This window comes from Apteryx mantelli, chromosome 3, assembly GCF_036417845.1.
Source record: "Apteryx mantelli isolate bAptMan1 chromosome 3, bAptMan1.hap1, whole genome shotgun sequence".
Taxonomy (NCBI): domain Eukaryota; kingdom Metazoa; phylum Chordata; class Aves; order Apterygiformes; family Apterygidae; genus Apteryx; species Apteryx mantelli.
In genome coordinates this window covers 61521556-61541590 of record NC_089980.1, presented here as the reverse complement: position 1 = coordinate 61541590, position 20035 = coordinate 61521556, and the positions used below count along the sequence as shown (strand labels likewise).

General features: G+C 35.0%; 1 protein-coding gene across 1 annotated transcript in view; it reads left to right on the top strand.

The window, feature by feature from the left end:
- Window positions 1-20035, top strand: part of PACRG (parkin coregulated) — a 266087-nt gene that overhangs the window by 57265 nt on the left and 188787 nt on the right. The window contains exon 3 of the mRNA XM_067294745.1: window positions 10928-11062. Within this exon, the coding sequence (XP_067150846.1) occupies window positions 10928-11062 (135 nt within the window). The remainder of the gene's footprint in view (window positions 1-10927; window positions 11063-20035) is intronic.

The window sequence follows — 20035 nt, the reverse complement described above, 5'->3', positions numbered from 1 at the left end:
TTCCTGGTGGCTCAGTGCCCGGAAATGGCTCAGTGCTGGGTCAGACAAACACCAAAGTTAGTGTAAAAGGTATGATACGTGCACCTGAAAGGGTGGGCAGGACTTTGGCAACTGAAAATTAGAATAACTTAAATTTTTGTGAAAACAGAGCCATAGCAGTTCTGCTTCTGTAAAGCTAGTGCATATAAAAGAATTTCAGTCTGGAAATATGAGGAGCAGGATCACTATATGATGGCCTTGCTTTTTTTCCCTTCCCAGGACCTCCTCTGTGAGGGCCAAGATACTAAGTTAAGATCTTTGATCTAGTCCAGCATGGCCCTTCATATACGTGTATGTGATGAATAGCTCTCCTAATATTTTACTGTTTTACCACTTGCTCTTTATGCCGGAATACACACAGATACACCATGATAATGTGTATGAGCATTATAAAGAACTAAAGATTAGAGAAATCACAAAAGGTAAATTGTAAATCTGATAAATATTATTAAAAATAAGTAAAACACATTTCATTTTATTTGCTAGCCAACAACATTCTTATAACTTGCAGTATGTAGAACTATGAGATGTGATTTGGCATCCAAAAAATACATGTGCAACCATAAAGAAGTATGTGCTATGGCTATGCCTGTGTCAGTAAACAGTGCAATAGGGGAGAATCAGCAAAGGAGAAGAGTTGACGCTAAGAATATGATGACCACATTATAAGCTTTTCAGAGGACTTGCTTTATTCTGACAAGCCTGGCTCTTGTCTGGCCCCATGGTTTGAGAGCCCATTTGCGACACTAGCAATTAAATGCTCCTGAGGCACATCTTCCAGTCTGTTTTCACCTGAAAAGACTCCAGTTCATTCACTTCAAAACTGCTTCATGGTGCAAACCAGAGCACCATAGCTGGGGATGATTTTGAGATTCACTTCAAAACCACACTTCTGATCTCAACTAAAACACTAATGTACATGTATCCTTGGTGAATTTATGCTTTTCTAAAAATTAGACTGTGGATAGAAGAATTTTCACAATCAGGAAAAATTTAAGCTTTAGTGGAATTGATGTACCTACAAACCTTGTGAGACTAATAAAGCAAGAAAAAAAAAGACTGTATTAATTTGTAGAATGAAAGAAGGAGAGGAAGAAATGTATTAGCAGTTGTCACTCTTCCGGCTTCTCCCTGATGAAAAATAAATATTTCCCTTTGCATTAAAGGAAATTGCTTGGAAGCATCAGGAGAGAAATCTAAATGATATAAAATAGTTATACTCCAGCAAAGAATCAGAGATGGAGCACCTTCTGAGGACAAAATGCTAGACAGCAGTCTGTAACATAGGCACATTTGACTTATCCAAACAGCTTATCTTTTCCCTAATAAAAAACATTTCTGAAGTGACAAAATAAAGCAATTCTGTATTCAGCTTGTGACTTTCAGTAGTGTCTCAAGGCAATAATGAGATACAATATCTTTGTACAAAATCACATGACTGATTTTTCTTTCAAGTTCTGGTGCTTTAGAAGCATTTGTGATGTTTGCTGACCTTTTATCAGTAATTTCATTTTAGGGCCTTAGAATTGATTTCTCTCATTTTGACTTTTGAAGCAATGAGATGGGCTTTGATCTGTTGTCCAAATTTGTGCAGTAGCCCCATAAGCACCTTTTGAGTATTAGAGATGGCACCATTTGAAGCACATCAAGAGTGCTTCACATGTGAAGAAAGCTCTCCCAGTTTCTTTTTGGATATAAGAAGCTTTTGTCTGATACATATTGATGGATTTTGCTCTTTTGATACTGAATGCTTGCATTATTGATACTAAAAAAAGGATTGGTTTGGATCTCTGAGTACCCACTGGGACATCTTACTGTGCCTCTGCTGTCATTTGAAGTTTTTAATTCAATTTTGGATATGTCTCCACAGCAAATTAAAAGACGACTGTAGTATGGATTAGCCATCTGTGTTATTTTAATCCAGTTAGGATCGATAAGTGAAGACAGAACAGTACAGGCTTTGGTGCTTATTGCCAGTCAGACAGTTTTGGGGATGCCCAGTGCAGATTCGGATAATTAACAGTTGCTAAGACTTGTGTTTCCAAGTCTTAACTACTACTGTTAATTATGTCTATCAGAGAAAACTGTAGGAATCTCACCAAATACTACAGTCATGCAATTTTTTTGCTGTGCTGATAGGTAACTGCCAAAATGTTGAAGTTATTGTATGCATGACTGGTGGTTAAGATGAGGGCTTATCTGTGTTAGAAGTCCAGCAGATCTGTGCATACTAACTTCAGAACCAGACATGCTGGGAATCATAGCTTTTGCATGTGTGCTTGCTCTCTGAGAACAAGTCATGTTCATGCAGTGTTATGCCTCTGCTTGGCCTGCCAAGCCAAGACTCTACCACACTGTATGGATGAAGGTACTGTGGCTGATGGTTCTAGTATGTCAACACAGCATTGCATGGTTTGCATATTGTTTCATCCCTTCCAGCTTGAGTATTTCTTCATCTCATTGTGTAATTTATTTGACTTATTTAATATATCTTGTATTTTACTTGAAGATCAAATTAGGATTTGTAAGCAATTTTTGGCTCCAATACACAAGGAAATGGATGGTGACATTTCCTGTGGGGAAATCAGTGGATTGATGGTGAGACTATGCTGCATTAGCCAAGTGGAATGTTTGTTTAACACCTTTTGTATGGACCAGTACAATGAGAAGATGAGACAAAGACCCTGTCAGTGGTTATACAAATTTTTCCTAGATACCATCACCTTTACATCTGCCCTAAGACAATAGCATGGATGAATAGATTCCGTTCTGTTGGTAGAATGCAGCTTAAAACAAATGCATTTTTCAGTTTGAATGCAAAGAATTAGGATGTCATGATTTTGTTTCTAAAAGGTTACCTCTGTTCAAGATGATAGTGCCATACTATATTTTCAGGGAAGACTGCAAACACTTTTGCAGGCAAGACAGGCTGAGTGGTCATATTACTTTTGATCCCTATACCTTAAAGCTAAATACTGAAAAAAAAATTTGTTGGGGGGAAAAAAGATCAGGTTCCTGTAAGGAAGCTGACAAAAACTCAGCAGATTAAAAACTGGAAAATTTCTGAGTCTTCCCAATTGTCATCAAAATACGTTACCCTAGATCAAATAAAGATATGTCTTTAGCCATTAAATTTGATTACAAAGTCACTGGTCATATTTTTTGTATGAAACAATATATAAAAATAGTAGGATCTCAGCCTCTTCTAGTTTTAGGAAGTAAAAACATTTTTCTCTTAATATTCTGATTCCTGCTGTCTAATATGTGATAACATCATTTATTTCCCACACAACACTTAAACAGTTATTGACTTTTTCTGACTGGAACAAAACAACCTGTATCTGCATATGCAGACTAAGAAATCATGTGTCCAATTAGCTCTCCATGCAGCACTGCTGCTGAAAGAATTAGTCACCAGTTTCTCCCTGTTCCACTCCATGCCACTTCCTTCTGTGCATCAGCTATGTGTTCATGCATCTTTGCAGTAAACCAGCTTAGGGATCTGATCTACTTCACAAACCAACCTAGAAAACACAAAACAAAATAAAAATGCTTCATTCCTGATCTGGTCCTGTGAAAGCTTGTGTCAGTAACAGAGGGCAGTAACATTTAGTGGGGCAAATGAGGTAGGCAAGACCACTTATCTCAGTATCAGTGCCGATTTTTCTGGCTTAAACTGCTCATGAAACTACAGTGTTAGTTTTCAAGAACATCACTGGTTGTCCTATGCAGGTACCTCTTTAGGTCCCTGAGTATGCATACAATTTGACACTCAGTTAGAAAACTTGGCCATGTAGCTCAGTCCTCAAATAATTAATCACTGTTTAAACCTGGCCTCAAATAATTTTTCTTAGTCATTTTCCTAATGTGCCATCACTGAAAAGTTGAAGAATGCAACATGATACAATGGTTTTAAATGCTCATGAGTCAAGGAAAAAATGTGCTCTTTCTCCCTTTTTTGCTTAATGGCTTGTATCTTTTATCTTGTCACATAGTTCAGTGGCATAGAATTATGATAAATTAATTTTGCAATTATCAAACCGTTCAACTTCTCTTTGGCATTTAACAAACCTAAGAAGCTGTTTATTGCTTCATATACTTTGCCATCATGAATATTAGCCTTTTATTAACTGGAACTCTAATCTTAATCTCTCTAACTGTGTGGCAGTGAAATATTTTTGTTAGGTTGGAAAAGGTAGTATTGTCACTGTTTTTCCAATAAATGGAAAATTTTTAGAATGACTTTTTTAGTCAAAAATTATAACAATATAAAAAGTAGGAAGAAGAAACTCATTATCACAAGAAAAAGCTTTGCATGATATCTTTGTGTATATTTTACTTAAAATCATAGAACCACAGAGAAGCCTAGATTGGAAGGGACCTCTGGAGATCATCTGGCCCACCTCTTTTTGAAAGCCAGGCCTCAGATTAGTTTATTCAGGTCCCCATCAAGATGAATCTTGAATATTTCATGGAAGGAAGACTCCACCACTTCTCTGGCAACCTGTTCCAATATTTATTTTTTCTCATGGTAGAGAACTTTTGTGTATTCAGAATTATCGGAATTTCCCCTGAAGCAACTTGTGCCTGTTGCCTCTTGCCCTATCACTGTGCCTCCTTGTGAACTGAGTACCTCCATATTCCTTATAAGTACCTTTTAGGTATTGGAAGACTATGTTTAGATCTTCCCCTGAGCCTTCTCTAGGTTGAACAATCCCAGTTCCTTCAACCTTCTGTCAAGGTCTCCAGACTTCTGATCAACTTTATGGTCCTCTGCTGGACCCACTCCAATTTTTCAATTTTTTTGATGAACTGGCGGGACCAGAACTGGACACAATATTACAAGTGTGTACCAACAAATGCCAAATAGGGTGAAATTCCTTGATCTGATGACTATACTCTTACTGATGCACCCCAGGAAATGGTTTGCCTTCATTGCTGCAAGGGCACTGCTGACTCAAGTTTAACCCCGAGGTCCTTTTCAACAGTCACACCATAACCTGTCTTGTACTTGTACTGCTTGTCGTGCAGCATGAGATCATTCCATCTCATGTGCAGGACATTTTATTTATCTTTATTAAATCCCATGCAAATCTTGTTGGCCCAGTCTTCCAGTCTATCAAGGTCTCTCTGTGTGATGGCTGTTCCTTCTGGTGTAGAAACTCCTCCTCACGGTTTGGTGTCATATGCAAACTCGGTGAGAATGCAATCATCCTGTCATCCAGATCATTTATAAAGATGTTGAATAGTATCAGACCCAGTGTCAACTCCTAGAAACTCCATTTTTGACTAGCTATGCATCTGAACAGTAAAACTAGTAGTAGAACAGTTGAACAGTAGAACTAGTAAAAACGCATCAGTCTTCCCTTAAAAGCTAAAACCGTGAAATTTCTGTAAGATTTTGAAAAGCATAATTTATATAATAAGCTTTGTAAATCATATTGTTTTAACTTTCGCAAAAATCAATAGGGATTCTCTCTCCAATTTCTAAAATTTTTCCCTGTAATTATGGACTACATGTGTTTTCAAAAACTATCACATTACAGCTAGAAAGATCTTAATGAGTTGTATATGGAGAAATGCTAAATCTGTGTGAGGAAAAGAACTGTTAGGAAAGACTTTTCAACATTTATCTATTGTGAGAAAAATCTCTTCTATAGGAAGAGCAAAAAACAGGAAAAGTTGACTTTGTCCTGGAGAAGTTGATTGGCCTAAAGATTTTGAAACAGCTCGCCATGATGGATACTCCATTCCAGAATTTAATTGTTGCTTTTTTATTACTTTTTTATAGCAGTTAATCCTAATCCATAACTGGAATTCCTGCATTGTGATAGTCTGCAAACAGAGAACAAAAATATCTGGTCTCAAAAAGTGGGTAATCTAACTATGGGAAAATAAGTAAATAAAAATAAATGCAGATAGATCCAGGGTTAAAAAAAGTAATAAAATCATATTTGGGAAGTTGACAATATTATCAGTGCAGCTGTTGGATAACTTATCCTGGTAGAGAAAAGCTTAAGAAAAGTTTTGAAGGTAGAAAATTCAGTAGCTTCGTATCTGCTGATCACTATAAAAAAAGCATGATGATGATGATGATGATGATGATGATGCTTGTTTGAAAATTTTATAGGTGAATAATAGAAGCTGACATCTTTGGTCAGCTGAAGCTGAGAATGATAAACACAACTGTATAGTTTATGTAGATAGGAGGGAATTGTTAATAGGAGAGTGACAGAGTGATGTAAGAGAATGTTTCCTGCAGCTGTGTATTTGATGATGTCAGTGGATAAATCACAATTTGTTAAGGCGAGAAAAAAGAACATCCTAGTAATTAATGCTTGAGATGGTGAGACTCTGGAAGAAAGATAAATTCTGTGTATGGATAGGGAAGGCCATATATTGTCTAATTCTTGCACAAGAATTCAGCAAGATGTATGGCTAAAATGACCTCAAGAGAGGTCTACATTTAAGAATGATGTTCAGATCTGAATACCAAATATGATAGTGATGGTCTCCCTAGTAGTAAAGAAAGGAAGGAAAGAAAACTATTTGCAAAAGGTAAAGAGTATTAGCTCAGTGTAGCCACTCCAGCGAATATCTCTTAATCTGTTCTTCTCAGATGCTAACAGAAGGACCAAGTTGGCTCAGTGCAGTAAACCTAAAGCTTAGCAACAGTTCAATCTTATAACGTACCATTTCCTCATTGCAGGGATAGTTTCACTCTTTTCCTGAGTGGTGATATTTCTTTATTCTAGGCAGACCTTAGGCTCATTCCTGCCTATATTTTTTTATCACTTTGGGGGCAGTTGCTCTTCCTCGTAGTTAAAAGGCCTGTATGCCTATTACAGACCAAACTGACAAGAAAATCTTCTTTAAGACAAAGGAAAAACAATAGATCCCTCTATCTAGACTACAGTCAAGCAATGGGTATGTCACTACTTTACTGGTTTTACGGCACAAGAATTATGAGGTGGGTAAGTTGGTTAAGAAACCCCATATTGAAGAGGAGACAATAACATGTAATTTTGAAAGGAAAGATATGATAATAGAGGAACGTTATTAATGGAAGTCCTTAAGAATTGGTTTTAGGGCTGCCCTTATTTAACATTTTCATTAATGACCTTGGTAAAAAAATTAGGATTGTAAAATGAAATTTATGGTCGACATGTAGTTTGGAGGTGTTATTAATACAGATGAAGATCACAGTGTCACACAAATGGAAGTGGAAGCCCCTGAGAACTGGTATAATAGAAATGGAATTAAATATAATAGTACAAAGTACAAGGTTATGCACTTAGAACGAATGACAAGAAATTCTGTTATTAACATGGGGCTCATCAGTTGGAAAAGATAGTCGCTGTGGCAGTTAATCAGAGATGACTATGCGATGCTAGTGTGATGTTGCCATGAGAGAGTAAATGTAATGCTAGGAGATCTATTAGACAGACTGTATCTAGTACTAATTTTATTTCTGATCACTGATAATGTGGTTTTAGTAAACCTGAATAGATTTCTCTTCCATCAGCTTTTCCAGTCATACCTTGAATACACATAAACTTTTAGAATTCTCAACACTGAACTTTGGCAAGGAGTTCTACAAATCCAGTATTCATTGCATGAATAAATATCTACTTTTGTTTGTTCCAGACTTGTCACTTACTAGATTTTTTTGAAACCCTCTACTTTTACTGAAAGAGTGAAAAATTGGTCCTTATCCATTCTCTCTATGAAGTCATGGTTTTATAGATCTTTATTATACTCCTCCCTAGTCATCACTTTTTCAGGCTGAAGAATCCTGGTTTATTCATGTCTTGTACAAAAGCCATTCCATACCTACAGTCTTTTCTGTTATCCTTCTCTGAAACTTTTCTAATTCTACAGTATCTTTTTTTGAGATGGAGGATCAGACTAGACATACTATTTGAGATGTGGTTTCTAACCATCAAAGTAAGGATGATGTACAACAGTCTTTCAACAGTAAAGTGACAAATAATGAGATTTGTGATCAATTTATGAAAGACTTTGTATGGTACAATTGTCTGGAATAATAGAGAAATGGACTAGATAACAAAGTTCCTTCCACTCCTTCTAGTTTCTTTCTTCCCAAATGAAGAATAGGAGGAAGTTCAGTTAACACAACATATTTTCTAGAAATTTTGCAAAGGTGCAGTAGAAAAAAGTTCATTTTAAAATTACTAACATGAGTTTGGAAGAAGAAAATTTTCTGGTTTCAGATAAGATGTAGTTTGGGATTGCATTAGCCACTGCTAATGGTGAGACTCTGCAAGAAATAATTAAGGCTGTAGCTCATATGGTAAAGACAACATATTCCTTATCAATAATTTAAGTTAGACTATAACAGAACAAGGACTCTTAATATTTTACAGAAAAACATGTTTAAAAGGAAGGTCATGTTGATATTGAAAAATGTAAGAAAAGAATATAGATGCTTTTATAGTGGCCTCAAATGAGCAGTGACTCATAGGTTTGCCTCAAATGCAAAAAAAAGTAAAGACAAGCTAAGTGAACGCTCTTATACTGGTGGCACAGAACATATTGTTCCTCCGCAAAACAATAAGTGTAGATTTATTTACATTGCCTAGAAATGCTTTTCCTAGAGTATTATTCTCAGCTACGCATATCAAATCTATTTTCACTAGACATGGTATATCTGTCATAATAATGTGTGATAGTAGGTCACAGTTTAGTAACCGCAGTTTAAGCAATTTGTAGTAGAGTACAGTTTAGGCATATTACTTGTGGACCCCATTACCTCAGTCTTATAGGTCAGTGGAAAATGATGTCAAAATACTTTGTGGGGAAAAAAGTGCAAAGTCAGATTTTGATCAGTAGTTAGCACAGCTAAGTTACAGAATATCACAAATGAAGCACAGGATATCACATGCTAGTATTCTGTTCACTGGAGAACTGAATGTCTGTACTGCTAGAAACCAATGTTAGTGTCATTGAAGACTTTGAGACATATAATGAGACAAATAGAACAAAACAAAATAATAGATACGTTTTATGATTCTTGAAGCTCTCACCTTTTTTTGAAAACGACACTTTCTATGTTTGTAACAGGAAGCAAGTCATAAAGGCATTTTTGACAGAGGAGATATGCAGAGAATTCCATAAAGTTCTTATCCCAGATGAACGGGTATAAAAATGCAAAAATAGGCAAGAGTGCCATAGGAAAGAGACAGAGGTTGAGGGCATCTGAGACTGGCTTAGCTCTCTAGTCTCTTTTAGCATTTGAGATTAGCTTTGCTAATTAGCTTAAACAACAGGTTGCTTTTAAGTACTTGAAGTTCTGTATTATGTTCATGTGAATTGTTAGTTGCTGTTATTGCTATGTCTGGCTGAGAAAAATACTCCAGAATGAGCTTTTTTGGAATTGGACTGTCATTCAAGCACTAAGGCTACACAATACGCTGATCAGCCATTATTCAGATAAGGAATCAAGCAGACCTGAATCAAATATCTTCCTCCAAGGCAACACAGATAGAGAGGAGGTGTTTAAGAGAAGACTTTCCTTCATTTGAGATCTGTATGCAATGTTGAAAAAAAGAGTGTGAATGAAAAAAAGGTTGAATGGATTGGAAGCTGAGAGACTCAAAGAAGGTAAACCTTGTTATTAATTGTGCCAGGTCAAGGGAGAGGGAAAAAGATTCTGAAAGAGAAGATACTCTAGACACAGACACAGGTTCAGATGGAGGTATTTAGTTTTCTGCAGAAGCCTATAGAGCGTTGAAAGGACAGAGTAGCAAGAAGCCATAAATGACCAGAACTTTTTAATAGATCAATTTATTTTATTCCTTAAGAGTTATACTGATTAATTCCCTTTCACAGGCAAGGCCTTACTCTTGAAAACTGTAAAAGACTTTTGTTTTATACCAGACTTAATCCATTGTCTTTTTACTAGAATTGCATACACTTATATGAATGTTAGAAGAGAGAATCAAGCTCTCTTGGCTGACATTAATACACTAGTGAATACACTAAGTATTGTGCCATAAATAGGGTGTGAATTCTTCAGATTTCAATCCATCTGGCATATCACTTCATAGTACAAGCTTGACTTCTTTTCTTTTAATAATCACCCTTTCTTGCACCTTATCCTTTTTCAAGAGATTATAGAAGGCAAAAAGTGGGGTTTTGCAGAAGATGCTGACAGTAAAGTCTGTCTTACACTCAAATAGAGGTTGTGGAGGAATATTTGCAGTTCAATAGAGAATGTTACCATGTTTGTCATCCAGGCCCAATACCAAGTATTCTCCTTGAACTTAATGGGAATGAAGATTATGCTGCCAAAAAGACAGAGTTTACACATAAGAGATTTTAGACACTTGGTACTGCTTCAGCTTCTTTCCCCCTTATATACTTACAAGATGTTCTGCCTAGTGTCTTGGGTTCTTTCAATCTATCTATCTATGCCAAAAAGCCGAAGTAAGGTCATTTGAGCCTTAATTCCATAAGCAAACAAAAATAAAAATATTTCTCAAGGAGAAATGCTTAATTTTCCAAGAACTTCTGTCAAATAAAGAAGAATAAAGTATTTGTACTGTAAATATTATGTGCTTGCTGTTTTATTCTTGTTTAAAAATATTGGGGCAACTGAGGCAGCCACTTTGAAATTTAAACAGTTTTAATGAGAGAATCTGAAAGTGGTAACAAAAAAAAAAGCAGTTAACAAAACCTGTAGATCATTGGAAAAAATGTATTTCCAAAGAAGTGAAGTACAACAGGTAAAGAATAAGATGAATTATAATCTGTGAGATAATGCTATACTGCTTTCTTATCTCTTTCTATTTTGAGCTATAAAAATTAAGCTTTTTCTAAAACTATATTACCACTCAATTATGTTTTGTTTTTTGTTTTTTTTAAGGTAAGAGGTCCCCCAGTTGCAGGAGCATTTAAAGAAAGATCAACAAAGCCCACAGCATTTCGCAAGTTTTATGAGCGAGGAGACTTCCCAATTGCCCTTGAGCATGATACAAAAGGAAACAAAATAGCCTGGAAGGTAAGTCAGGACGCAGCTGTGATAGCCAGATGAGCTTACTGAAGTGACATCTCTCATTGCCAAACAAAGTTGGCTTATAAGTAAATAAACTGGAGTAATTTCTTAGCAAATGGAAGAGGGTGGGGAAGCTGTTAGAGAAAGGCCCTTGAGTCAGCTGTCTACCTTGGCTAACAATTAAATTATATGCTGCAAAAAGGAAGATGACAGAGTTGCTTTGCCTTAGAGAATTGTCTCCTGCCCAATTCATCTCTATTTTTATGAGAACCTGGCAATGCAGCCTATTTCAGGCAGTCCATCAAATGATGGAAGTGGCTGGATACAGTGAGCAGCAGCCATTTATCTCCCCCAGATTTCACCTTCCTGCAGGACACTTCCAAATAGAAGCTTTAATTACCTAAATGGATAGGTCAAGATTGCCTGCTCCCTGAAAATGCAGAGCAGAATACAAACGAAGGCAGATTCTCATTCCACAGCTGTACTCTCAGTCTACAGCATATGTCAGACAGCGTAATCGCTGTCATACGTGCCCCTGTTAGAGGCTGACCTCCACTGCTGAAACCATTACAGCTCCGACATTTCTCTGACAAAAGGTTAATTGGCTTCAAAATAAATGTATTGCCTAATGACTCCATTCTAATGCGGCTGTGTTTCTCTCTAAAAGGCTTGGTGATGTTATTTGTAAAACTTGCCAATCTTCTAAGTAACTACCACAGACTTTTAAATTTAATTTGAAAAATGAATGCTGATCTTTAACCTGATCCTACTATTTAATTATTTTGATTATCATGAATTACTTTATTTTTTGTGTTATTTATTGGGCTAGAATAAGATTTTTTCTGGAAGCAGTGATGGTTACAGAAAATGAACTGGAAACACCTGAGAAAAATATGTCAGATTGTCGCGGTCCGCGGGAGTGACGGGAAAGAATCATACGCACTCACAGAATGCAGGTTCAATTCCAACTTTATTCGGCAATTTGCCCATCTTATATATGTTTGTGCAGTCGTACACTTTGCTAGGCCAATCACCATGCAGATTATGTCACAGGTAGCCAGTCATGGCACCGATCACGCACGCAGCGATCATGCCTTGTACCTTGCTACTTATTTAGCAAAGCTATCTTACCCTTAACCTTGGTTCCCACTGGCTTCTGCTAGTTTATCTGTACTTTCTCAGGATGTATCATTTCCAGCTGCACCAGTGTCCTTGGTGGACTACTTCAAAGCACGTAGCAGTGGCTATAGCCTGAGGCCTAAGGCTTCAGCAAATTTAGCTACTAATGCTAAGCAAGTTGTGCTAAGCAATTAATCCTAAACAGTGTTAGTTCCATGCTCTATATCTCATATAGATTATTGTTCTGAAGCACCGCAAGGGCCCCAACATCAGATTTGTAGAATGATTTGAATTGTTCATGTCAAGAACATGATCTCAATTTTAAATGCATGGCTGTGTTAATTCAACACAAAAAAGAGGGATTTTGCAATCTTAGAACTGATTCTGCTTTTAATGAATCCAATAGGATTAGGCCTATAGTGCGGTTAAGTGGCACTATATAATTTGTTAGTAACTACGTTTTTTGCTTATTGAAGTATAGAAGAGATATTTGTGCTGTGAGAAATTACAGTTGTGTTGCCCATAGCAATGTTAAATCAGTACAATAAACAATAAATAGTTCTTGCAGCAAGGAGAGGCTTTAGCCAATAAGACCTGACCAACGATCAGAATGAGATTCCACTATTCCTTGTGACTGGTCTTTAGATGACCTAAGTCACGCACCTTCAGGGTTAAAACTCACAGATTTACAACATGAGCCTGCACTCTAATCTTTCAAAACTAGGTAAGATCACAAAGGTAATCTGCAAAATTCTGCAAAAATATACAGAACTCAGTTTATATCCTGGGGCATTATAACATCTAATTTCTCAAAATCAGACTGAGACACAAACAATTTACCACATTTTTATTGATACTTGTTGCACAAATATTCCATTATTAAGGCCTATCATTCCACTAGATGATGCTAGTGACTGCTTAGTTGGCTTCTTCCTAAACTATTTGCTTTCTATAAGCCTTCCAACCAAAGCTGAATGTCTAGAATAAATGTTTGTTCCCTGTGTCTCAGAATTTGAATTATATGAAGATATGCTACCTTACAAAGATCATAATAGCCAAGTCTCTGGTCTAAGACTCAGCACATATTATTTTCCTATCATAATTTGCAGTCTTGTTGCCCTAATGTCCACCTACCACAGTAAAGCATTGGACTGTAGCTAGTAAGATCTCACGTGAGAGACTGTGATCTCATGCAGCAGTTGCCTTTCCTATTGCTGTTAAACCCCTCTTTCTAAATACCATTTCTGCATACATGCATGAAGGAAGCGTAATAGCAAACTGTTCCATTCCTACACTAACAGCATGGTCTAGTCCAACCTTATTTCCCTTATTCTGTGCCACATGATTTAGTATCACAAATCAATCCAAGCTGAGTTCCATGGCAGCCACTCAAGAAAACAATATAGAGGTAGTAGAATCACTTGAGGCTGTTTAATTTGGCACCCAACCATCATTGATTATTATGCAGTTTAAGTAGATGAAGTAGGCAAATAGCAGTTTTCCAGTTCAAACATTACTTTAGATAGGTTATAATGTCTTAGAGGCTGGCCACTGCTGCAGGAGGCTGAGAATGTTGTTCACCATTAGCTAATATTTAAAGGTACACATAAAGTAAGGTCTGTTTTTTTCATTTCTTTTAAGGACATTCAAATAGTCAAAATATACAGCATAAGTCAAATGGCTGATTTTCATCAGTTCATCGTATCTATTTGTAAATCTGAATAATTAAGCAATTTATTTTAGAAATATATTTTACTTAATACTGCTAAAATTCATGAAAATTAAAATAAAAAGCTTTTAATGATGAAATATGTTTAGAGAAAATGTTCTATAAAATCTTGGCTGAATTATATTTGCTTGTATGAGTCAGATGGTTCTTGTGAAAGGAAAAAAAGAAAAAAATGATAACAGTGATATTTTAATCACACTGTAATTGCACAGTATCACTGTTTTATTGTGAGATTTTTTGTTCTATTTGTATGTGAGGTATATCATGGTTCATTTCACTCTTGTTAGCTTGTCTACCCATTGGTGCACTAGAGAAAATGCAAGGGAGTCTTAAAAACATGATTTGTTCTGACAAAGGAAAATACTCCAGGATTTTCTTCCTGCCTGCAAAATATGCAATGTTTTGAATTTTGGGGGGGCAGGGAGGATAATTATTGAAACAAAACAAAACAGCCATAATTATCAGACACTAAATATTTTTTTGAAAACAGTGTGATCTCTTATTCACTCTATCATAGCTATGTGGACACAACACAGTGATGTTCAGCTAGGGCAGAAGAATCTGAAATATTTGTAACATTTATGAGATGTGTTAATATATATAGTCCAAGAAATTTTGGCTAAAATGCACAGCTGAACCTTGATTTTATGAAATTGCCTGATTTTAAGCCCATGATGAATTTTGTATAAGGGCTGGCTAAATAAAAATATGGTTGTAGATTAAGATAGGGTATAAATTTAAAGTTCAGGAACAATTCAAAACTATTTCCTAAAAACTGCATGTGTTGACCCTCTGATTTTGAAATACCTTTTTCAGTCAGCTTAATTACTCTTATTTACTTCAAAAATGGACTAAATTTAGGAAGAGGCACTCTTACTCCAAATTAATCTTAAGCATAGACAAGATTTAACTGTGCATATAAAAACCATGGGGCTTAAATTAGTACCTGTTCTTTAAAAAAAGAACCAATGCAAATTAGATTTCACTACAAGATCATTATAGCAAGATCTGGCTATTATGTTAATTCTTAGCCTACATTTTTAAGTTTAGGAAAGCATCTCTTTGGATACTCCTGTAATATTGGCAATATAGCTTGAAGGCTGTCATATTACACTGCATAGTTTCTTCATTCCCCTATTTTTTGTTATTGCAACATCAGACAAACCTGTTTCGAGCAAATGGAAGAAAACAGATGCACAGACAGAATATGTTTACAACTTAGTCCTAGTAAATAATTATATACAAGAACAGCAGATTGAACCTAGTTTTAAAAAATACCATCCAGAGAAAAAAAGGAATTTAAAAAGTTTTAATAATACCAAATTAAAATTATCTGGTGTTATAAATTGTGATCAAGTTCACATCTAAAAGAAGACAGGACTGTCTAATCTTTGCTTTCAAAACTGGAAAAGTTATCCCTGTATCACTTTCAAAAGGTGAACACAGAGCATGACTTAGTAAATATGTCCATGAAAAGAAAAACAGCCGTCTCCATTACTCACCTGTCAAATCTGGGTTTGATGACAATCAAATCAAAAGGAAATACAAAATGAACTACAAAATGAACTCAATAAACACAAAATGAACTCAAGACTTTCCATCCCCATTAAAGGAATCTACTAGCAGTCAGTGAATTTCTTTTTTAAATGACATATAGTCAATATAATATTTGAATATCTAAATTAAATCCTTGGTTTACTTTCACGCCTTCTCTGCAATCATTAAATGGGAGTGTGTAGATATTATTACCTTAAAGTTGATGCAGATAAATAATATTCATATTTTTTAGATAAAGCAACAGCTTTTGAGATCTAGCAGTAAACTTTTCATTTGGTTGAATTATTCGACAAAGGTTCAAGGATCTCTGCAAATTTGAAGCATTTGGTTTTGTCCACCAAAAGAAAATGGATAATAATTTAATATGTTTTGAAACTGTGTTTCTGGTGTGTATCAAATGTAGGAGTTTAGATTTGGAATATAAATTACTGTTAATTTAAAATTAGATAATAATAGAAAATGATCTTTTTAGAAAAAGAATATACTAAAATATTTATCTTGTAAGCCCTCTGACTACTTGTTTGGGATCCTGCAGTTCTCTTTTTGTGTATGTATATCACAATTTTATTTTAAAATGGAGCAATATGTTCTTTTGCACAATTTCATACAGAACTGTGAAAAATAAGAGCTCGTAACACAGGCCTGAAAAGGACATCCACTTTTAAATATACATTACTGAATTTTAAAAGGTCAGAATCCAATTAAACCTTTGACTAAGAAAGTTGATAAAACCAAGAAAGGATTTCTGAATTATTAAGAATGTGTTTAAAAAGCAGTCTTTGAGTATCTTAGAGAAAGTCATCAGAATGTTTGAAAAATCAGTTATTTACAGTGTAGGGTTAATTATGAAAATTGTTATGCAAAGAAAAAAAAAGCAGCTATTCTTCAAAAGAACTTTAGTAATTTCAGAGGAATGAAAACCAAATTCCAAAATGCAAATGTCTCCAGTGCAAAAACGTCAAGATGAATATGGTTTCTAGTCTTTTGTTGTATATGTTTTTTTCCAGCATAGGTACTTTGGTTAAGGATGTGACTTACCATTTTAGTTACTCTCCATCCCATCTCTCCTCTTTTACTTTCCACTCCTCTTTCCCTCTCCCCCTCACGAATATCTAGTTTTCTTTTCTCAGGGGCTAATATAAGCTATGGTAGCAAAATTACTTCTTGTTGATAGAAACCAGATGCAGTGGTAGAAGACAGCATTCTCTCACACGTAAAGTCATGCATTTGAATTATGCCCATTTTTCCTCATGCAGACTATTGAAGGTTGTTTGGGGGAATGGGGACTACAGATAATTTGAACATACCACAGGGCTGCACTTTTTGTAAGCATCTCTTGTCCCGCATTTGATTTTATTAGTCTGATGTGTGTTAGTATATATAAGATTCTGAACTGTATGATTAAGCTGGCAGCAGCACCAAGAAAAATCTTTATTTTTAATCTTTTCATAAGGTGCCTGGGCTTTTTGGTTTTGTTTTCTTTTTCTGAGAGTGCAGCCTCTTTTGTTTGTTTGAGGGGCAAGTTTTAAGCAAGAGGTAATGTATTTTATTATATCAGCTGATACAGTTTGAAAAGCAAGAGACAATTTTTCAGGTGCACAAACTCTCAGGTCATGTCTTTCAATATTTTTGTGGAGTTGTTTTGGCATTAATCAACATGAGTAAACACTTTAGATTGTTCCCTATGTTGTATTAAGTAAACTTATGTAACACTTCTCAAAGTTCAAATCACAAAACTAAAAAAAATAATAATTGTAATGAGCTTGTTTTCCATAAAAATGATGCCAGTAATATACTAAGTCTTGCAATTTTTAGAGGTGATATGTGATTCTGCAAGTTGGGATGATCTAATAGCTTATGACCCCCAAAAGAGGAAGATCCAACTTTTCTTTACCTTTCCTGCTCTCCATTCCTAATGCGCACTTGGCACTGGCTTTGATGCTTATTAGGGCCATGCATGAGTAAATTTGTCTCACTAACTCAGGAAAAAAAAGGTGGATATGTTTTTGCTCAATTAGCAACATATTCACAGTCCTGTGAACTTTGCTTGTAAAAAGGTCCATGAGTGCTAAAGCAATGTTGATGAGGGAGAGAGAAACATTAGTGAAGTACAATGAAGAATGGGAGAGAAGAGAAGGGCCTCAAAACCTTTTTCTTTTAACAGCAATGAACTCAGATTAGTAAAGCTGCTCGTGGGACTGCACCCTTAGCTATCTGGAAGCAAAGAGAACAAACTGCTGATGAAAAATAGTGTTTTTCTTTTGGATTTATTTTCATTTATGTTTTTTTTTCTGCTTCTATTCTTTGCTAAACTATGTTTAACCTCTTCTTAATAAAAGATGTTGAAAGGACAGTATAATTTTAAAGAAAACTTGAAAATCCCAGGCGAGTATTGTTATACAGAATGAAAGCTTTTTGCAAGATAATATACAAACAGGAATGGCAATGTATCATGATTAACTGTAGTGGGTACAGCACAGAGTGGTGCTAGTTTCTGTTTTATTTAATGTATTTATCAATGTTTTAGAACATAGCTCAGTGTTTTCTTCTGCAATAGACTTGCTTTTGTCTTCTCCAGAAGATACTCTTTTTTCTTTTTAGTCATTTCAGGGATCCTGTTTAAGCCTGTCCCCAACACAGTTGTGTTGGCACAAAAGAAAATTGCAATATGGATTTAGGAGAGAGCAACTGGAAGCAGGAATATCTTAAGCCAGACATAATACATAATAATTTAGAGAGATTAGAAATATGAGTTGAGGTAAAGAAATGAGGTCTTGGAAAAAAGTAATTCTAAATAGTACCTCTGGAAAAAGCAATTATATTAGCATATTCAGTGTAAAGGAACAGTTTGGAAAATAATCACTATATTTTTAAAATAACAGTGAAACAGTCTGCTGTAGAGATAGTAATACAGTAATACAGTAATACAGTAGCAAGGAAGATTTATTCAGTTTTAAACTACAAATGCAGCAATAGCTGTTACATCATCTTATGTCAAAGATTATTAGTAATCTTTATGCTATAACTTATTGAAGTAAGCACAGCCAAATACTGTTTATAAACATTTTTATATAGGCAAGTGCCATTCATAATTCTTTGTGACTCTGTGACTCTTCATGATATCTTTGTGATACTAGTGCTCAACTAATGACTATCAAAGTCACCAATGTGCGTGTGATTTTTTCTTATTGTTAAAAATTATGATCACAGTTCCGTGCTCCAACATTCCTTTCCTTCAAATACATAATGCTAAAAAATAGCCACATCTTAATGCCTACGACCTAATTCTCATTTAAATGAAAAAAACTTTAAATCACTTAAGCAATATTGTGTATGTACTACACTTACACCGTCTCTATGGCCTGGAAGTAATACAAAAGAGCTCCAGAATAAATATAATCTCTCTTCTACTAAATAAAACAACAAAATTCCCATTGATTGCATTAGAATGGGATCTTTACTGCTATAGATAAATATTATCCATTATCTTTTTCCTTTTTCTCCTTATGATATCATAAATTTTCCTACTGAGCTGTTAGTGTTGTAGTCCCTTATGATGTTCAGTGTAATCCATTTCTGATCAGCTATAAATTAAAATGCCCTGAGTCACCAAAGATATAGAAGTTATGATGATCCATTTGATAATAGCAGATTTAAATCTCTTTCTTATATATAGGAATTCCTAGTTACTGAAAATTATATGTAATATTTTTAGATTTTGTATCTAATTAATTTTATATTTAATAATTTAAGGTTATATTTATATTTAATAGGTATGTAGTTGTTTTTTATGTAGCTGTTTTTTCTTCAAAAGTCCTTAAGATTAGTTAATCTTTTGTTTACAGAATAAAATAAGGTACAAAGCTGATGTCTTTTGATTAAGGCAACATTCTTAAAGTTGCCTTAATTAATCAAGTAAGTAATTTTGTGTGCTTCTATTTTCCAATGCCATGATACATATGGTCACAGAAAGCGTTGGAGCTATAGGTTTCTCAAGTCTGAATTTTCTACATTAATTTCATTCCACCACTAAGTAACATTAATTCCAAATAAAAGGGGCCTCTTCAAACTTACTTTTTGAAAACAGTTTACTAGAATGAATTTTTAACAGAAAAACACTTCTAAATCATGATGCATCAGTTAAATGCATGCTTAAAACAGTCATTAAAAATTTAGATAGCCAATGGCTATATGAGCATGTGCTTTTTCTGTTGTCTCACTTCTAGTCACTACTAATACTAGTCTACAGATCATTCACGATACTACTCTTTTCTGTTCAATTCTTTTTTACTTCTGAAAAGGATACTTCTTTGCAGGTCTTAAGAAGCAGTTTGTGGTGTAAGTGATTAAAGAAAGACTCATATCAAAACACTGTGTTTTCACTATTTCTTGTTAAATCCCATAAAATGCAAAGTAACTATTCCAATACAGTGTTTTTATTGATTGTTTCTTGTTTCTATATTTAACATAATACTTTAAGTGAGTCACTGAATTAAGTCACATTATGGATCAGAGGCTACTGGCTGCAGTTTCTTCTATCTTACCACTTGTGGCTCAGAAATACCTAATTCTTT